The following is a 16,757-nucleotide window of genomic DNA, read 5'->3' as shown; positions in this document are numbered from 1 at the left end:
ACTAAAAACCGAGAAGGCTTGCTCACGAATGAAATAGTCAGTGAATCTATGGCGGCGTCCTCTCTCAGGCGTCATACTGGTACACAAGCAATAAGTGCCTCGCAATCCCTGGAATCCTTCCAGCGAGTATGGCTCGGCTCCCGATTGTCGCGGCCCTTCCCGCGCCGATTGGGTATGTTGATATCGCCGAAAGGCACCCAAGCGTAGGAGCGCTAGATTCTCATGCTGATAATCTGTAGGTCTGGCAGTCAGTGGCGGCGCAGACTCCATGGCGTTAGCATATCTCAGTAAACAATGGGAAAAGAGTCGACCGAATGATATATCCGTCACAGCATTCGTCGTCGACCACAAAGCGAGAGAAGAGAGCACCCGCGAAGCTAACATGGTCTCACAATGGCTTCAAGACATCGGTATCTATGCTCCTTTATACGCCCTATCACTCAATACCAAACCAACGCTAACCAAAACACCAGGAATCAAATCTGAGATTCTCGAACTGACCTGGCCTGAAAACACTAGGTCACCATCCAAAGTGACCGCGTTCGAGACGCATGCCCGCAGACTCCGTTTCCAAGCGCTGGGCAAAGCATGTCGAGACCACCAGATCGAAGCCCTTCTAATGGGTCACCACCAAGACGACACCGTCGAGACGACACTCTGGCGTCTCTGCACCGGAGCCAAAGGCGCCGGCCTAGCAGGCATCCCCCAAGTGACACGCATCCCCGAATGCCACGGTATCTACGGCGTCTCTGAGAGCGGGTCATCATACACGATCCCGTCCGGACCTCAACAGCCGAGAAACGACACCACCGTCTCAACAGGCGGAATCCTCATCTGTCGTCCCCTCCTCTCCTTCCCTAAGTCTAGCCTTCTAGCAACCTGCCACGAAAACAACATCCCCTACGTCTCTGACCCTACCAATTTCGACCCAACCTTAACCCCCCGCAACGCAATCCGCAGCCTCCTGGCTGAGAACAAACTCCCAAAGGCCCTCCAAGGCCCTTCTATTCTATCTCTGATCAACTCAAGCCAATCCCTCCTCCGGAACTCAACATCCCTCTCAAACACCCTCCTCACCTTCTGCAAGATCAACCATCTAAATCTCCCCGCCGGAACAATCACCCTCACCTTCCCTTCAACACCAATAGACCCAACCTCCTTCCTCAACACAGCCACCAACAACACCAAACCCAAACCCAAAGACAACGACAAAGCAAACCAAAGAACCCACCAGATCAAATGCCTCACCCTCCGCCGAATAACCGACCTCCTTGCCCCATTCCCCGAGAATCACTTCCCTCTCCGCAGTTTCGAGTCCTTCACGGACCTTGTGTTTCCACCCCAGGACCAGCCGGACCCTAAACAAAGGAAACCGTTCACGCTGGGTGGGGTAATGTTCCAACCCATGAACACCAAGGGAAACCGAGATGAAGCAGATCAGAGTGTCGAGGGTGGCAATACCTGGCTCTTATCCCGCCAACCGTTCATGCGGAACCGGTTGCCTACTCTGCGGGTTGAGGTTCCGATTTCAGGGCTTCCGGCGGGCTATACGTCCTGGAGGCTTTGGGATAATCGGTTCTGGTTTCGGTTTGGTATTGTCCCCGAACAGGGTTCCCGTGGAGCTGGGGTTGAGGTGGCTCAAGATACTTCCAAAGGGGAGGTGATATCCTTACTTGTCCGTCCATTTCAGCCATCGGATCTTCAGGTGATTCGAAGGGTTATTGATGAGCGGGGAGGGCGCTCGGAGAAGAAGAAAAAGAAGATGGACCCTGCGTTGGTTGGAGTGTTGGATCAGCTTGGACATGAAGCGCCCGGACAGACTCGGTTTACTCTTCCCATGGTGGTAGTTGAGAAGGGTTCTTGTGGACTTGAGTATGACTTGCCCGTGGGGTTGCCGACGTTGGATTTGTGGTTTCCTGGGATGTGGGAGTCTTTACAGATGCCCGGGAGATTACGGTGGGAGTGGATGTATAAGATGCTGGACAACGAGCCGGTGAAATTGATGGGCTGGCTGTAAGCTATTGGAGTTATACTACATTATAGAAGGAGAGTGAAATATGACATAGTGAAGGTGACAAGACAGGAGGAGTACAAGTGAAGTAAAGATAGTAACTGAAGGACACAGAAAGAAAAAGACAAAGTAAGAAAGGAAATAAAAAATGACCGACATGTAAACTCCTATGGCTACGCTATCTCAGTGCAATTGAAGTGGCCAAAAGTGGACAAGCAAAAAGAACGAAGACATGGGATACATGAAAATAGCCAAGAAGATCTGCATCGACTCCGACATAAAAAGAAAGAGAGCATTTATCAACATAGTAAGGAAGATGCTGTACGAAAGAATGGAAGCAGAAAGTGACTTTCCTGGACCTCTCCAACCGAATCCCCATACCGAGCAGTCGTATTTCTCCCTGGACATATTCAAAGGCTGCGTTGACGCCGTAGACCAACAGTAATCGAGCATAAAGTAGTGAAAAAGAGGAAAAGGAACGTCTGTCTTAAAGTAAATGCGTGTAACTCGTGTCCAACCGATTTTGATTTTCGAAAAAGAGCAGGTAAGAGGTAAAGAAGTATACTTTCGAGTCTAGAGGCATAATTTGATCGTCATTCACTCGCCTTCAGTAAAGCCACCGCGGCTTGCTGAGCTCTCAGGCCTCCAACCTCTCGTTTCAGTCGGAAATTTTCTTTTTTCAATCGGCCAATCTCCTCTAACGCTGCAGAGAGCTGGGATTTGAGGGCATCTTCAGCATCTCCTGCTCGCACGTCTTTCGCAACCTTGCTCAGCTCCGAGTTGAACCGGTCGTAAAGGGCTTCATTCTCGGCGCTGGCTTCACGATATAGCTCGTCAAGCTTCTTAGCTCGTTTCTCGCTAACCACGAGAGATGACTCCAAGTCTTTCTCAATGGCAGATGTCCGACTGTTGAACTCTGAAGATAGCGTATCGAAACGCGCCTCGAGGTGACGAACACGCGATACGAGGGCCGCATTGTTTGTTGGCGAGAAAGGTTCATCCAAATGTTCAGAACCTTGTCTTGCATGTCTGGTTTGCTGTGGTGGAGCGATCTTGAGCGCTCGTAATTCTTCACCGATAAGGTACAGTTCATCCTTGAGCCCCAGCTGTGCCGCACTCTGAGCCTTCTTTTCATTCTGAAGACGATCTCGAAGCTGTTATTACCATTTGAATTAGTAGCTTTCTTAGAGAAAAGAACAATAAAAAAGAGAAAAATAAAAGCCGTGTACCTTCTGTGGACTCTGCATCCGCAACTTTTGCGGCTTCTGTACCGATGCGCCGTTAACAGCGACTGGCCGCTCCTTCAACCCAGGCGCCCTTGATGAGGGTACGCTGGTTGCTCGTGACCTTCTCTTCGAGTCTTGCGTAGGTGATGCCGTTGCATCTCCTTTCTTCCGCAAGGAGGCTCCACGCTCAACCTGTGATAGTTTTGGGTCAATATTTTCTTTTCGGCTGGGAGTGGCAGGCCGCGTCGGTGATCGTCGGCTGGGCGAAGTCATCCGAGTAGGTGAGCCGCTCTTAGTTGGGGAGGTGCTTCGCTGCGTAGAGCCTGAGCTGTGGCTGGTTTGTGGGCGAATCTGTTTGGTTGGGGTAACTACGTCGGAGGACGACCCTGCTGTGGTAGGCCTCTCTTCCTGCCCCGGAGATACGGCTGACGTCTCCGTTGATGCTGTACCAGGTCTCAGGTCTGACAGAGAGCTTCTCCTCTTTCTCCGCACTTTCACCACTCCATTAGTTGGCATTTCTCGAATTGAGGACAAAGATGCTGTTTCCTCCTGGGAGCTCCCTGGCCTTCGAAGATATTCTTGTGATGTAGACGCCCCGGGACGGTCACGCGAACCAGGCCGCAGGAGATGGCCTAGGCTCGTGTCGATGTCTATGGATCTTGAGCGTAGCAAAGAGCCTCTCGGAGTGCCGGGCTCTGAGTCACCAGAGCCTTTGCTTTTGCTTAATGTCCTTAAGATCGACGAGACCTTGCTCTCCCCCTCTGATCGTTGATTCTCTCGGTGCAAACTGAAACCAAAACGCTTTCGGAAGGACGACGCGTTGGAGCTTATTGAGCCGATCGTTTGCGAGGCGGGTTTACTTTGATCGCAGTTTAAAATACCTTCCAACGATGCCCCCCCAGGAATGAATTCGTCGAACAGGTTATCGAAATCGTCAACCAATCGATCCAAGAGGGAAATGTGCTGCATCGGATCTCCGTCGGCTGTTAGAATCTCTGCAAAAGCGGCCGTTAGAGCACCTCGGTCACCGTCGTTTCCAGAGGCATCAAGTAATTCTGCAAGTAATCGCACTATTGAAGCTAAAGCGCGACGATTCTGTGGACTCATCTCCCCAATGGATTTCCGGAAATTTTCTTCGAATTCGCGGGGATACATGGTGTCGAACTGATTTTGAAGTGACTTTAATGACGAGGATTCCAGTACTGGGCCCATCTGCTCCTGCCATGCGTTTGCCATGAACGTCTCGAAGGCTACGAAAAGTGTGTCGACGGGTACTTCGGCTGCTGCCTGGATTTGTCCAGGATCTTCTAACAAGACATTATACAGCTCATTGACTGCAGCTCGATCAACGTTGTCTCTCCCCCGAAGTGTCCGTCCAACGATGTTTCCACTGCGGGACTGAAGGGAGAGGACGTACGCAGCAAAGCTTTGTTCCAAGACACTGAACGGGCTTTCTGAGCCTTTCAAAGACGTTGTTCCAACAACGGAAATCTTGGGTAGGGGGTCTTCCTTCTTCTCTTCTTTGCCTGGGAAAACCGAAGGTAGTGTATTGGAACGTGAGACGCTGGATCGTGGGGGTGGCATCTTGGGGAATTCACCCAATAGCGTTGCGGAAGTCGGTGCCTTGACGGTTGGTGTGCCTTCTCTTGATTGACTTCCACCCAGAAGACTAGAGAGCAGTTTTGAGGGCGACGGAGGGCGAAAGGTACGAGGGACCTTGAGCTGCGCCATGAGATGGCCCGAAAGGTAGCGAAGTATGTCAAAATTGGAGAGAACAATTGACTCAGTCATGGTCCGGTTTTGGGTGCCATGCAACGGCAGAAGCAAGTTCAGGACTACAACCGTCAGCGAAAGACCAATACTCGCACAAATGGGGTGCTCTTCATTGCTGTATACTTACGGCGTTTGGAGAGCACAGGAACAAAGCTATCCACTGTAACAATATCTGACGAAGCGATGCCAACTACTGAGTCTATGTCCACCCGATACTGGTCTTCACTCGACAAAGATACAGAAACAATCACCTCCAAATCTGGGCTGTTCAACAGCTTGCTGCGGAGCGGTTTTGGGGTATCAAACTCAACCCGTACTTTCGACAGACCGGTTCGATTCACTGCAACACTCGGTTCCTCCTCGAACACACATGCCAAGATACCGATATTTCCAACAGTTCCAGTGGGACTCCGGAGAGACCATTTGCCGCTTTCTCGCTCACTCTCGGAGAACCTGCCCTCGATTTTTGCCTTCACAATCTCTTCAATCACTCTGCTAGCCCGGCCCTCATACATGGAAGCCGGCTCCAAGGCCAGAAGATCAACCGTTGTATTTTGATTTGGACGCGACTTCACCGATGTAGGTGACAGGAACAAGATGCGCCCGCACGTGGATTGCATGCAACGTACAGTGTGGAGATCATATACCTGCACAACACGGATATCGGTTGAAGGTAATGAGCTACCCGGGCCGTTGGCAGCTGATGCTGCGTTGTCCAACTCGGTCAACAGACCACGCGCTGTTGTCTTGCTGCCAGGGACTTTTGATAGCAGTACCAGGCAGTTCTTGTATATTAACATAATGCCAGCGGTAGGATCAGGGGCCGGATTGTCTAGCTGATAGGGCGGTGATAGTTCATAGAAATCGACAGCTGTTATCAGACGACCAGTTGGCAATATGGTTGATGGCCAGCCATCGACTAACTCCTTTAGTCGGCGGAAACTTTGATCATGGTTCGTCGATGAAGGATCGTCTAGCGAACATATGTCCTTGATGATGTCTCGCGCTTTCAGGAATGGTCGGACGGCGGGGTGTATTAAAGGAAGACTGCTTGTCATCGTGTCGATTAAGAGACTGTAGCGGGGTAAACGTTGGACAGGTTCCATCAGCAGTGACCGTAGTAATTGCTCCCCGGTGTCATGAACACGCCTCGAAAAGCTGGATTGTTTGTCCCGCATGAACGAATTAAGCGTTTGGGTAAATCCTGTATGGGCGCGCATATAGTCCGCATAAGGATCAGAGAATCGGGGGAACCACTCAATGAGGGCGTGCGCGAAGGCGACTGCCCCAACTGCATCTCCCCCTTCCTTCACTGAATGTCGTTGCGATACAGATGATAAGAGTTCCGTATCGATTGTGATATCTTCAATGGCCTCTTTCTCCGTTTCTTCAAGTACCTGACGTATCACTTCCAGAAATCCCATATTGACGTCGAGAATCTCATTCAGACAGGGGGGAAATAGAGTGGCTAGAGCAGCCTCGTCAGGGCTCGTACTCGATGGCGCTCTTCCTTGAGCTTTCAACCGATACTCCTCCGCCACATGGCGCACAAGAGTATAAAGTTTATTCACATATCTCTCCTCCGTATCCACAAATTCACACATCTTTAGACGGAAGTCCTGTTTCTGGCTTTTGGTGAACACTCTAGACTTGCTCACATTCGTGGGTTGCGATGGCGCTCGTTTTAGCCGCGACGTTGGCAGGAACATCGGCGCCCCCAAGCCGCGGATAAGAGACGTATATTGCCCGTACTGAAGATCTGGAGTATCCTCGATATCGGCATTGTCGTCGTCAAGAACATCGTTGTCGGGCCGCGAATGAGGCTGGATAGTCCCCGGCGGAAGCAAAACGTCGATGTCAACCCATGGAACCTTGCGTTCTTGGAAAGCGCCCCGAATATCGCGAAGTATGTCTGATGTATGTTCCACCTTTACCATGCGATTCGCCAGATCCGCCGCATGCATCTCATCAAACATCTTGGGGAGATTTCCAGCTGCTTTCCCCGCACGTGCTATCGCTTGCAAGCACTCCTTGGCGGGCTCGGACAGCTCTGCGAAGTACTTCAACATACTGACAGCAAGACCTCGACACACCTCGTCGCCTTGTTTCTCGCGGGGTAGATGATTGACTGCGGCATATAACGGCGCGGCGGGTGAAATGGTAATTCGCGGATAGCTCTGGAAGCCTGCAGGGGTCAAGATATGCGCCTGGATGCGCGAGCTGCTGACGGTGGCATTTGCCGTTGCGACGGGGCCATAGAAGACGAATATGGACGACAGGTACGGATCGGAGGCCTGGTAGAGGGTAAGTTGCTCTAATGGCAGGTCCGATGGGGCGTTGGTCACGGTCGCCATGGCGGCGGTTGAGGAAGCCGAGATCGCGCGCAACGGGGTATTGGAAAGTACGAGGCAGGAGATAGAAGAAGTGAAGGTCGATAAATTAAACCAGTCGATTAAGAAAGAAAAAAAAAGCGAGTAAAGAACGAGAGTCCGCGATTTACAAAATATAAGTCACTAAGTAAAAGACCGAAGCGGTTTCAAAGAATGACACCAAATTAGTGAGAGTTGCACCCAGTCCTAGTCGTCTAGAGAAAGAGAAAGCGACACTGGGCAGCAGACATAATAATCAAGTCGCAAAGGAAAATCACAGTAGCGAACGATGGCCCTCATGCAGTCCACAGAGGAAGTGAAGGATTACCCTCCATGGGAAAGCAGAGTGAGGTGATAATCGCAGGACGCGTTTCTTCGTTGGCGCAACCCACACGGGCTCATGAGACCGAGGGGTTGTTGTTTATGTGCGAGGTGAGTCGGGACTAGTAGATACAGTGGTTGTTGGAGAGACAAGTGTAAGGAAAGCTGCAGGTGATTTGCGCACATCAAACGTTAGCGACCGAAATCATATGCAGACCTGGAGGGGGGTAAAAGTGACGAGGGAGGGGAAAGTCGCAAGCTGAATCGACTAGTCGGGGCCACGGGGGGAGAGCGAGCGTGAGAGTTGAAGTGGGTTCTCTCGCCCTGCGCGCGGGGGAGGTTTTTTTCCCTTCTCCCCTAGAGAGTGCTGCAAATAATAATCATAAACAATCAAATTATTTTCATTTCCACTTACCTCTCAGCTCAGGTAAACGGATGGGTTTGACGATAAAAACGTAGATTTCTATTTCAATCCAAACGAAACCAATCAATTTTATTTTTTCTTAAATACACACAACAGCTGACGATTGCTTTTAGGTGGAATTCGAGAGAAAGAGGAAAAAGAAATGGACTACTAGTTAGTTTCCCCTCATCGATAAACAACTCCCTATCAACTCACCCTCGGACACGTGTTGACCCTTCTTTGATACTTCACCACTTACCCAGTCCAGCGCCGATTAATCTTCAAAAAAAAAATACATAAAAGTAAAGTTCACAGATAGAAATCGATAGTCTGCAAGGAATGAGTCAGAAACAAGCGAATGTTGAAACCCAAAACTAAGCTTGATGGAGTTGTTTAGGCATCTTCTTGAAGTGTGGAGAACTGAAGCTCTAATCCGATTTAGCATCGATTTAACTCTTCGCCCTTCACCGCCTGGACTCAACCATGGATAAGATCCCGATTATCCCAGATCCATCCCGCTAGTCCCTTGTTGTTCAATCGGATTTTTTCTTTTTAATTTTTAATTTTTTTATTATTTATTTTCAAACAGCATTTGTAACAAACACTCATGAAATTGGGTACGTACAAGGAAATCTGATAACTGATCCGCCAACCCGATCGGGATGTTTTCTTTAGGAGCTCACGGGCACTCAAGTAAGGGCAGTAGGTACATATCACTTTGTTCTATCTTAACCAGTTGATTAAGAACAAATTACCTCCTATTCGCACTGGTTGCTCGTCCTTCCCCTTGCATTTATGTAGTCCCGAATTAGAAATGACGGAAGTTACTCTAGCGACTATCTACTAGCGATCAGATAATATGAAGTTACCGAAAGTCAATCATAGTTTAGAGAGGTATCTACTTAGGTACCAGGTTAATTAGGTAGGTACTATTATCTAACCTATGCTACCTCAAGTAGTAAGGTAGTTACCGATCTATCATCACTTGAATACTAAACCTTCAGTAATCAAAAGGACGAGTTAAGGTTACGCTATGGTATTGAGTTGGTACCCAACCAACCATGCCTTCCAGTCCCCGTACCGGAAATATTGATCATTACCATACCCCGGAGGCCCAAAGGCTTAGGCTACTACTAGTAGAGCAATAACTACTAAGTTGAGTGCTGCCCATGCCCCCACTAAACCGGATCAGGTAAGCAGGTCAACTCCGCCCGGAGCAAGCAAAAGAAGACATGTTGTTGTGTTCCGCTTGACTTTGATCTCGACGCCCCCAGTCTCCCTGTCTTTCCTTTCGTCTCAACAAGGGGAAGGGCCATGTTCTAATATTGCTCGCTCGTTGGGTAACCTGAATCCCGCCATTCGCTCATTCCCCCCCACCTCTTTGCCTTCCCCTACGACCGACATGTCCTCCTCTTTGCCCATTGCGGTTGATCCGGTCGCGTTGGTGACTACAGAATGTATCACCGTCACCTCGGCTATGCGCAAACATGCTCGCTGGGCTCATTCGTCAGTGTCGGCCATATTAGGCGGCGGTGCAGCCTCTCGAGTCTACGATCGCGACACATCTGCTCCCCCTAGCCCCCGCAATGGTGCTTCAACGTCTCGCCCCAAGTCTAGGCCGTCGGCCGTCGATGAAGATCACGCTCTGGCGAATCGATGGGGTCTGCGGGGAAAGAAAGGCAAGAGCATGCAGGACAATCCACTCATATCTGCATTTTCACGACTACGGAGTGATCTGAAGGATTGCAGAGACATTAGGACCTTTGACACACCCGCTTTGCTGCATCCATTCCTACAAGTGATTCGTTCCTCGTCGACCTCTGCCGCAATTACCTCTCTGGCATTGGTCGCGCTGACCAAGTTCTTTGCCTATAACATTATTAGCCAGGACTCTCCGCGACTGTCCATGGCGATGCAGCTCCTGTCCGCCGCAATCACCCATTGTCGATTCGAAGCCAGTGACTCCGCTGCGGATGAAATCGTCCTCCTGAGGATCTTAAAATTGATGGAGGGTATTTTGTCTCGGCCGGAGGGGGACTTACTTGGTGATGAGAGTGTCTGCGAAATGATGGAGACCGGCCTAAGCATGTGCTGCCAAGTCCGCCTGTCGGAAGTCCTGCGAAGATCGGCTGAGATGGCGATGGTCAACATGTGTCAGGTTCTCTTTATGCGACTATCGCACTTAGACATACCAACCGGTGTGGATGTTCTGAACCCGGCTGTGGGCGATAGTGAGCCGACCAATCTCAAAATGGACCCTTCTGTCGATGGGAACACAGTCACCTCCCAGCATCTTTCCGCCATGGGCGCGGACACTGCGACACCAGACCGTGAACGCAGCAGCGGGGATGAACCTTTAGAGCAAGAGCTTAGTGGAACTGCGGTTACAGCTCCCCCCAACCCACAGGACGACCTCGGGGATGAAGTCAAGCCGTATTCACTAGCGTCTATCAAGGAGCTATTCCGTGTGCTGATCGACCTTTTGGATCCCCATAACCGGCAACATACAGACCCGATGAGAGTTATGGCCCTAAGAATTATTGATGTGGCTCTGGAAGTCGCGGGCCCTTCTATTGCCAGGCATCCTAGCTTAGCTACGTTAGCTCAGAATGATCTCTGCCGGCACCTCTTCCAACTGGTCCGATCCGAGAGCATGCCGATACTAACCGGGTCTCTTAAGGTCGCCGGTACGTTGCTGTTGACCTGTCGCTCCGCCTTGAAACTCCAGCAAGAACTATACCTTTCATACTTGGTCGCCTGTCTCCATCCACGGGTTGAGATACCGAGAGAGCCGGGTATTGATCCGGCCCTCTACAGTGGAGTGCCACAGGCGCCTAAGCTGGTGAAACCCTCTCCCTCACAAGCTAATAGTGGAAGATCCACGCCTGTACCAGTGAAGGATAGGCAGAAACTAGGCCTGGAGGGAGGTTCCAGGAAGCCCGAGGCTCGAGAAGCCATGGTGGAAAGCATCGGCGTGTTAGCAAGAATCCCGAGCTTTATGGTAGAGCTATTTGTTAACTATGACTGCGATGTTGACCGGGCAGACCTTTGCGAGGATATGGTCGGGTTGCTGTCACGGAGTGCGTTCCCCGACTCCGCCACATGGAGCACGACCAATGTGCCGCCACTCTGCTTGGATGCGCTTCTAGGTTACGTCCAGTTCATATTTGATAGATTGGATGATGAACCGGTCCATGAAGGCTTTCCTCCGATCGAGCTCCTGAGGAGCCAGCGTAGAACGAAGAGAACCATCATCCATGGCGCCCAGAAATTCAACGAGGACCCCAAGGGTGGAATCGCTTATCTTGCAGCTCAGGGTGTCATTCAGAACCCAGACGATCCAGTTTCGGTGGCCAAGTTCCTGAGACAAACGACGCGCGTCTCGAAGAAAGTCCTGGGTGAATTCATATCCAAACGAAACAACGAGCAGCTTCTGGATGCATTCGTCGATCTCCTCGATTTTTCAGAGAAAACGGTAGTTGATGGGCTTAGAGATCTTCTTGGTGCCTTCCGTTTGCCCGGCGAATCCCCTCTTATTGAGAGAATTATAACGACGTTTACAGAGAAGTTCATGCAGAAAGCACAGCCTTCAGAGGTTGCTGATAAAGATGCATTGTTTATCCTGACATATGCCATTATCATGCTGAACACAGAGCTTTATAACCCCAACGTCAAATCAGCCAATCGCATGTCCTGTGCAGACTTCTCAAAGAACCTGCGAGGAGTCAACGCAGGAAAAGACTTCGCTCCCGAGTTCCTTCAAGAGATTTACGACTCTATTAAGCAGAACGAGATTATCTTGCCGGACGAGCATGACAATAAGCATGCATTCGACTTTGCATGGCGGGAGCTGTTATTAAAGTCAACTACCGCTGGAGAACTGGCAATCGGCGAAACAAACCTTTATGACGCAGAAATGTTTGAAGCGACCTGGAAACCAGTTGTTGCAACCCTTTCGTACGTCTTTATGTCGGCCTCTGACGATGCTGTATATTCTCGTGTTGTCACTGGCTTTGATCAATGCGCCCAAATAGCTGCTCGTTATGGACTGACTGAAGCATTTGACCGCATCGTCTTTTGTCTTGCTTCCATCAGCACATTGGCAACAGACAAGCCTCCAAGCACCTCTCTTAACACCGAGGTACAAGCCGGGAAGAAGAGTGTCATGGTCAGCGAGCTAGCCGTGAAGTTCGGAAGGGATTTTCGAGCACAGCTGGCTACAGTGGTTCTCTTCCGGGTTCTTGCTGGCAATGAAGCTACAGTGCAACGAAGCTGGGAGTATATTGTCCGGATTCTCAGCAACCTGTTCATCAATTCCCTTATTCCGCCGTTCGGAACCAGCCTTAATGCTGAGCTTGAGATACCTCCGATTCCATTGCAGCCCCCGTCACAAGTTGTGGACCGTGATGGGCGAGGAAATGAAACTGGGTTACTCTCTGCTTTTACATCTTACCTGTCCAGTTATGCAGCCGATGATCCCCCGGAGCCGTCAGACGAGGAACTTGACAACACCCTTTGCACTGTGGACTGTGTAACAGCGTGTTCGATCAATGACGTTTTGGCTAATATCAAGTGAGTAATATCTTTCGCCCCTTTCGGTACGATAGTCATACTCATAAGAACTATTAGGTCGCTGCCTTTGTCGACGGTTCTCACAGTCGTGGAGACGGTATTGACACTCCTGCCGGAAGAGTCTGCTCCAGCAGTCATCGTCGTAAAAACGGAACGACCGTCGAGGTCAGCAAATGGCAGGCTCGACACTAACAGCTCAAACTACGACCCTGGAATGATGTATCTCCTGGAACTAGCGACTATCCTAACCCTTCGTGATCAAACAACACTAGAGGCAGTTGGCGAGCGACTACTGGCTTCCTTACAAGCCTTCATGCGAGATGCGAGAAACTTGCACTCCCTGGCTTTGTCGCGAATCATTTATTATATGTTGAATTTGCTACGCTTGAGCCATGTATGGCCGGTCCCAGCCCTTGACTTTCCCGAGCCGATTCTGACTAACTCCGTGTCTTAGGATCAACCCTTCATGCGGGTTCCTGTCATTCTCCACGGAATATCAGGCTTTGACCAGGACATTTTGGAAAGTGTCGCTGTTCCTGTGATTGAAGGGCTTTCGCGTTGCGTTTCGAATGCAGGCCTTCTAGGAAATGAAATCACTATCTCTCCTGATTTCTGGTCGATCCTCCAGCGGCTGCATCAGCACAAAGAGGCCGCCCCTTTCGTATTCGGCCTCCTCCAAACCATTGTGAACACGACGCCACCCATTATCACTGGGGATAATTATGAATCCGCTGTAAGCCTTGCAAACGATTTCGTTAGCGCAGGTAGTGTGGGCTACCTTGAGGAACGGCAACGAGACGCGCACTCTCGGCGCGCTAAAGGTGTTAAGCCGCCAAAGTCCAGGTTTGTCTCCCTTCTCATGACCACTGAAACCAACAAAAATTGACAGATACCAGCAGTGAAAATGAAGTCGTTACTCGTGGATTGACAGCCATTGATATGACCTATAATTTAAGTCAACGGGCTCCTGCGCTTATCAAGCAGTCGCATCTTGAAGAAGGCGAAGGTTTGTGACAATTTTCCAGTGCACTGTATATATTCACTAATGTTCACCGATAGCCTGGTCCGCCTATTGGTCTCCGATTTTCCATTCTTTGATGACACAGTGCATTAACCCTTGCCGGGACATCCGACACAATGCAGTGTCGACTTTGCAGCGGTCGCTCCTTTCGGTTGACATCAACTCATCTAATGAGAAGGAGTGGACCGCTATTTTCGAACAGGTTCTCTTCCCACTATCTCTCCGACTGCTGAAGCCGGAGGTCTTCCACTCCGACCCACTTGGAATGGGCGAGACCCGGGTTCAGGCAGCCACTTTGGTCTGCAAGATTTTCTTACGTTATCTCGATCAACTTCCGCATCCCAGTGGAATGCTCGATCTGTGGCTCAAGATACTCGATATCCTTGACCGGATGATGAATAGCGGCCAGGGAGACAGTATGGTAAGAAATCACCCCTCATTCTCTCTTTCTGTTCCCCCCTTCCCCCCCCCCCCCGAACGACAGAAACGAAAGGAAACACCACAACCCACTGACCTTCGGCGTAGGAGGAGGCTATCCCAGAAAGTCTCAAGAATATCCTTTTGGTCATGGCTGATGGAGGCTATCTGGTTCCACCATCACAAGACGTCAACAAGGAACAGATATGGACCGAAACTAAAAAGCGCCTGGAGAGGTTTCTGCCAGATTTATTCAAAGAAATCTTCCCTGAAATGCCTCCAGTGCAATCCACACCAACACCAACAGCCCCGTTGCCAGATTTGTCGAAGGGCGACACTCCCGCTGACGAACAACCCAAGGAGGACCAACCTTCCTCGGAAACCCCAGAAGGTGGTGATGGCAACGATGAACAAAAAGATGAGTAAGGCGGCTCTCTAAGGGAGGGACCTATTACAAAACAGCAATCCACATACTATACAAATCGGGCATTTATAGCGTGAGTAGCCTTCTGTTTTCGACTACATGTAAATATAATACACTTGACCCCCAGCGCGGCGGCCTTGCTCTGGGACATTGCATTGGCTGAAATTAGATGCATGCTTCTTCTGTTTCTGATACCTATCATGGGTGATTGTTGTAATATACTACGAAAGAATGATTTCCGGGTGCTTTTAACGACGACAACATATCTTCATCAAATGTATTACGTTTCAATTCTGCATAATCTAACAACTCATTAGCCCCTAGACCCACGAGTGCGAGGCTCGAAGCTCAATGGTGCATTGTCGGAATTCATGCATGTATAGCGCTGACCGATGTTCTCGGGGAGACATGACTTATCTGATAAAAGCTCGGTAATCCAGGTCCGGCACGAGTACTCGGCTGAAGAGCGTTCGCCGGAGCATGCCGTTGCTTTGGCCGATACTAATCATGAGCTTGATGAATCACGAGACAAGGTGAAATTTCTCCAACCGAAAGTGGCTGGTTTGCGGTACGAGAAGCATCAGCTAGTCATGAAGGTCAAGAATCTTGAAGGAACCCCATCAAGGAATTATTGCGAGTATAACCAAGGATACTATTAGTCACGTGTATGTGTGTTTCACTTCTCCTTCATATACATACTCTGGTGTAGTTAGCTAACTCTCTCGATTAAGGTTATTTAAATCGCCCCACTTTCCTTGATAAGCTACTTGACAGTGTCCTCTCTCTCACAGGAGTAGATCTTTCCTCCACAATACAGTTAATCATTTCCTTTATTTTCTGAACCAGATCCAACAGCCCACTATGTCGTACCCTCTCAGTCCCAACCTTCCTCGCGGTGTCAACTTAGACCCTCCAACAATGATTACTACTTGTGCGGACAAATTCGCTGATCAGTCGTGCTTTGAGTCTTACGTCCGCAACGCAATTCAGAAAGCATCGAATCCTCAAATCTTAGTTTTCACAAAGGTGAGTTCATCGTGGGGTGAACAGACAGTAGACTCGGTCAACCAAAAACGTGACGGATACTCGACGCGGTAAGTCAACGCATATTGGCTCTCTCATCGACCCCTTCTGACACTGATTTACTTAGGAAAACGTATAATTCTTGGACCAAGGTCTTACGAGTCATAGTCATGTCCACAGAAATTCATGACTGTGTTCAAGATTGGTGGCGTCTTTGTGAACTTGACTTGCGGGACACCGGTGTTTTGACCAGCTTTGAACAAATCCAACTCGTAGCACGAGTGGGTACAAGTAAGTTACCATATACTTCTCTACAACCGGCTCCTTACTCAATCTTAATAGCGCTCATGTTCCAGTCAGGTCCATATCGTGGTTCCCAGAAAGAACCTGATTTCTTCCTTCGGGCAAATAACGATCGTCTTCCATCCTTTGTAATAGAGTCTGGATGGAGCGAGTCATGGGACGACCTCATGAACGATATGAACCTTTTACTAGTCGGCGGTGATGGGGATATTAGTGCTGTTGTCATCCTTAAATGGAGCCTTAACCGCAATACGATGCTCGTGGAGGGCGCTGTCGAACTTTATGTTCGTGATAGAAACGGGATGCCAGTACGTCGCCAGCGAGAAGTATGTTTAAGACCTCAAGTTTCTTTAGTATATTCGCTAACAGCATTTAGGTTATTTTCCCGGCCCCCCCTCAAACTCAGAATCCCCAACGACTTGAACTAACGCGCAAAGAAATCTTCGGCCCTCATCTTCTGGCTGATCCGGCACGCAATGGACCTCCTAATGCGATGGTCTACTTAGAAATAAGCCACTTACGACTCGTAGCCACCCGTGCACTGCAGCTTATGACATTTACGCCTGCTTAGGATGACGGCTTTCAGGATGATAATTATGGGCACTCGTGGATGACGATGGAATGTGAACCTTGCGTCTCTTACAGTAGGGTGGATATCCGTCACTCAGACGTAAATTCAACTCTACCAGTCTTCCCCACAGTTGCCTTGAATATCCACCACTGTCTTCCTTCTCAGATGGGAATATACGATGAATGGGAAGCCTTCCTCTGACACGCAACACCACACTTCAATCCCATATGGACATACTCTCTTCTCATTATGACTCTCGCTCACTCACTCGAAACTCAGTTTGGACTCATCACGGATCTTCCGGCCAAGAAACGCTCTAGCAG

The 16,757-nt window shown here is 49.7% G+C and overlaps 5 protein-coding genes across 5 annotated transcripts; 3 read left to right on the top strand and 2 right to left on the bottom strand.

Annotated features, from left to right (window-relative positions):
* Positions 1–35: 35 nt before the first annotated feature.
* BDV37DRAFT_206073 (tRNA lysidine(34) synthetase) lies at positions 36–2,130 on the top strand. The gene has a single exon (XM_032079924.1). It carries the CDS (start codon positions 269–271, stop codon positions 2,015–2,017), a length of 1,749 nt encoding a protein of 582 aa, XP_031945293.1. The 5' UTR covers positions 36–268; the 3' UTR covers positions 2,018–2,130.
* Positions 2,106–2,622, bottom strand: BDV37DRAFT_206131 (uncharacterized protein). Its single transcript, XM_032079925.1, has one exon. It carries the CDS (start codon positions 2,462–2,464, stop codon positions 2,195–2,197), a length of 270 nt encoding a protein of 89 aa, XP_031945292.1. The 5' UTR covers positions 2,465–2,622; the 3' UTR covers positions 2,106–2,194.
* On the bottom strand, positions 2,531–7,533 carry BDV37DRAFT_206071 (putative Rho guanyl nucleotide exchange factor). Its single transcript, XM_032079923.1, has 3 exons — positions 5,138–7,533; positions 3,241–5,072; positions 2,531–3,165 (listed from the first exon to the last, which is right to left on the bottom strand). The coding sequence occupies exons 1-3, from the start codon at positions 7,362–7,364 to the stop codon at positions 2,605–2,607; spliced, it is 4,620 nt and encodes a 1,539-aa protein (XP_031945291.1). The 5' UTR covers positions 7,365–7,533; the 3' UTR covers positions 2,531–2,604.
* A 1,972-nt stretch (positions 7,534–9,505) lies between these two features.
* BDV37DRAFT_279343 (uncharacterized protein) lies at positions 9,506–14,539 on the top strand (the record flags this gene model as incomplete). The annotated part of the gene is made up of 6 exons (XM_032086315.1): positions 9,506–12,675; positions 12,733–13,069; positions 13,130–13,518; positions 13,575–13,681; positions 13,735–14,117; positions 14,222–14,539. The coding sequence occupies 6 exons, from the start codon at positions 9,506–9,508 to the stop codon at positions 14,537–14,539; spliced, it is 4,704 nt and encodes a 1,567-aa protein (XP_031945290.1).
* Positions 14,540–15,398: 859 nt separating this feature from the next.
* On the top strand, positions 15,399–16,434 carry BDV37DRAFT_279342 (uncharacterized protein; the record flags this gene model as incomplete). Its single annotated transcript, XM_032086314.1, has 4 exons — positions 15,399–15,631; positions 15,688–15,851; positions 15,903–16,189; positions 16,240–16,434. 4 exons carry the CDS (start codon positions 15,399–15,401, stop codon positions 16,432–16,434), a joined length of 879 nt encoding a protein of 292 aa, XP_031945289.1.
* Positions 16,435–16,757: the final 323 nt, after the last annotated feature.

This window comes from Aspergillus pseudonomiae (assembly GCF_009193645.1).
Source record: "Aspergillus pseudonomiae strain CBS 119388 unplaced genomic scaffold BDV37scaffold_8, whole genome shotgun sequence".
NCBI lineage: Eukaryota > Fungi > Ascomycota > Eurotiomycetes > Eurotiales > Aspergillaceae > Aspergillus > Aspergillus pseudonomiae.
The sequence above is the reverse complement of the archived record's forward strand: the minus strand, read 5'-3'. Positions and strand labels throughout refer to the sequence as shown.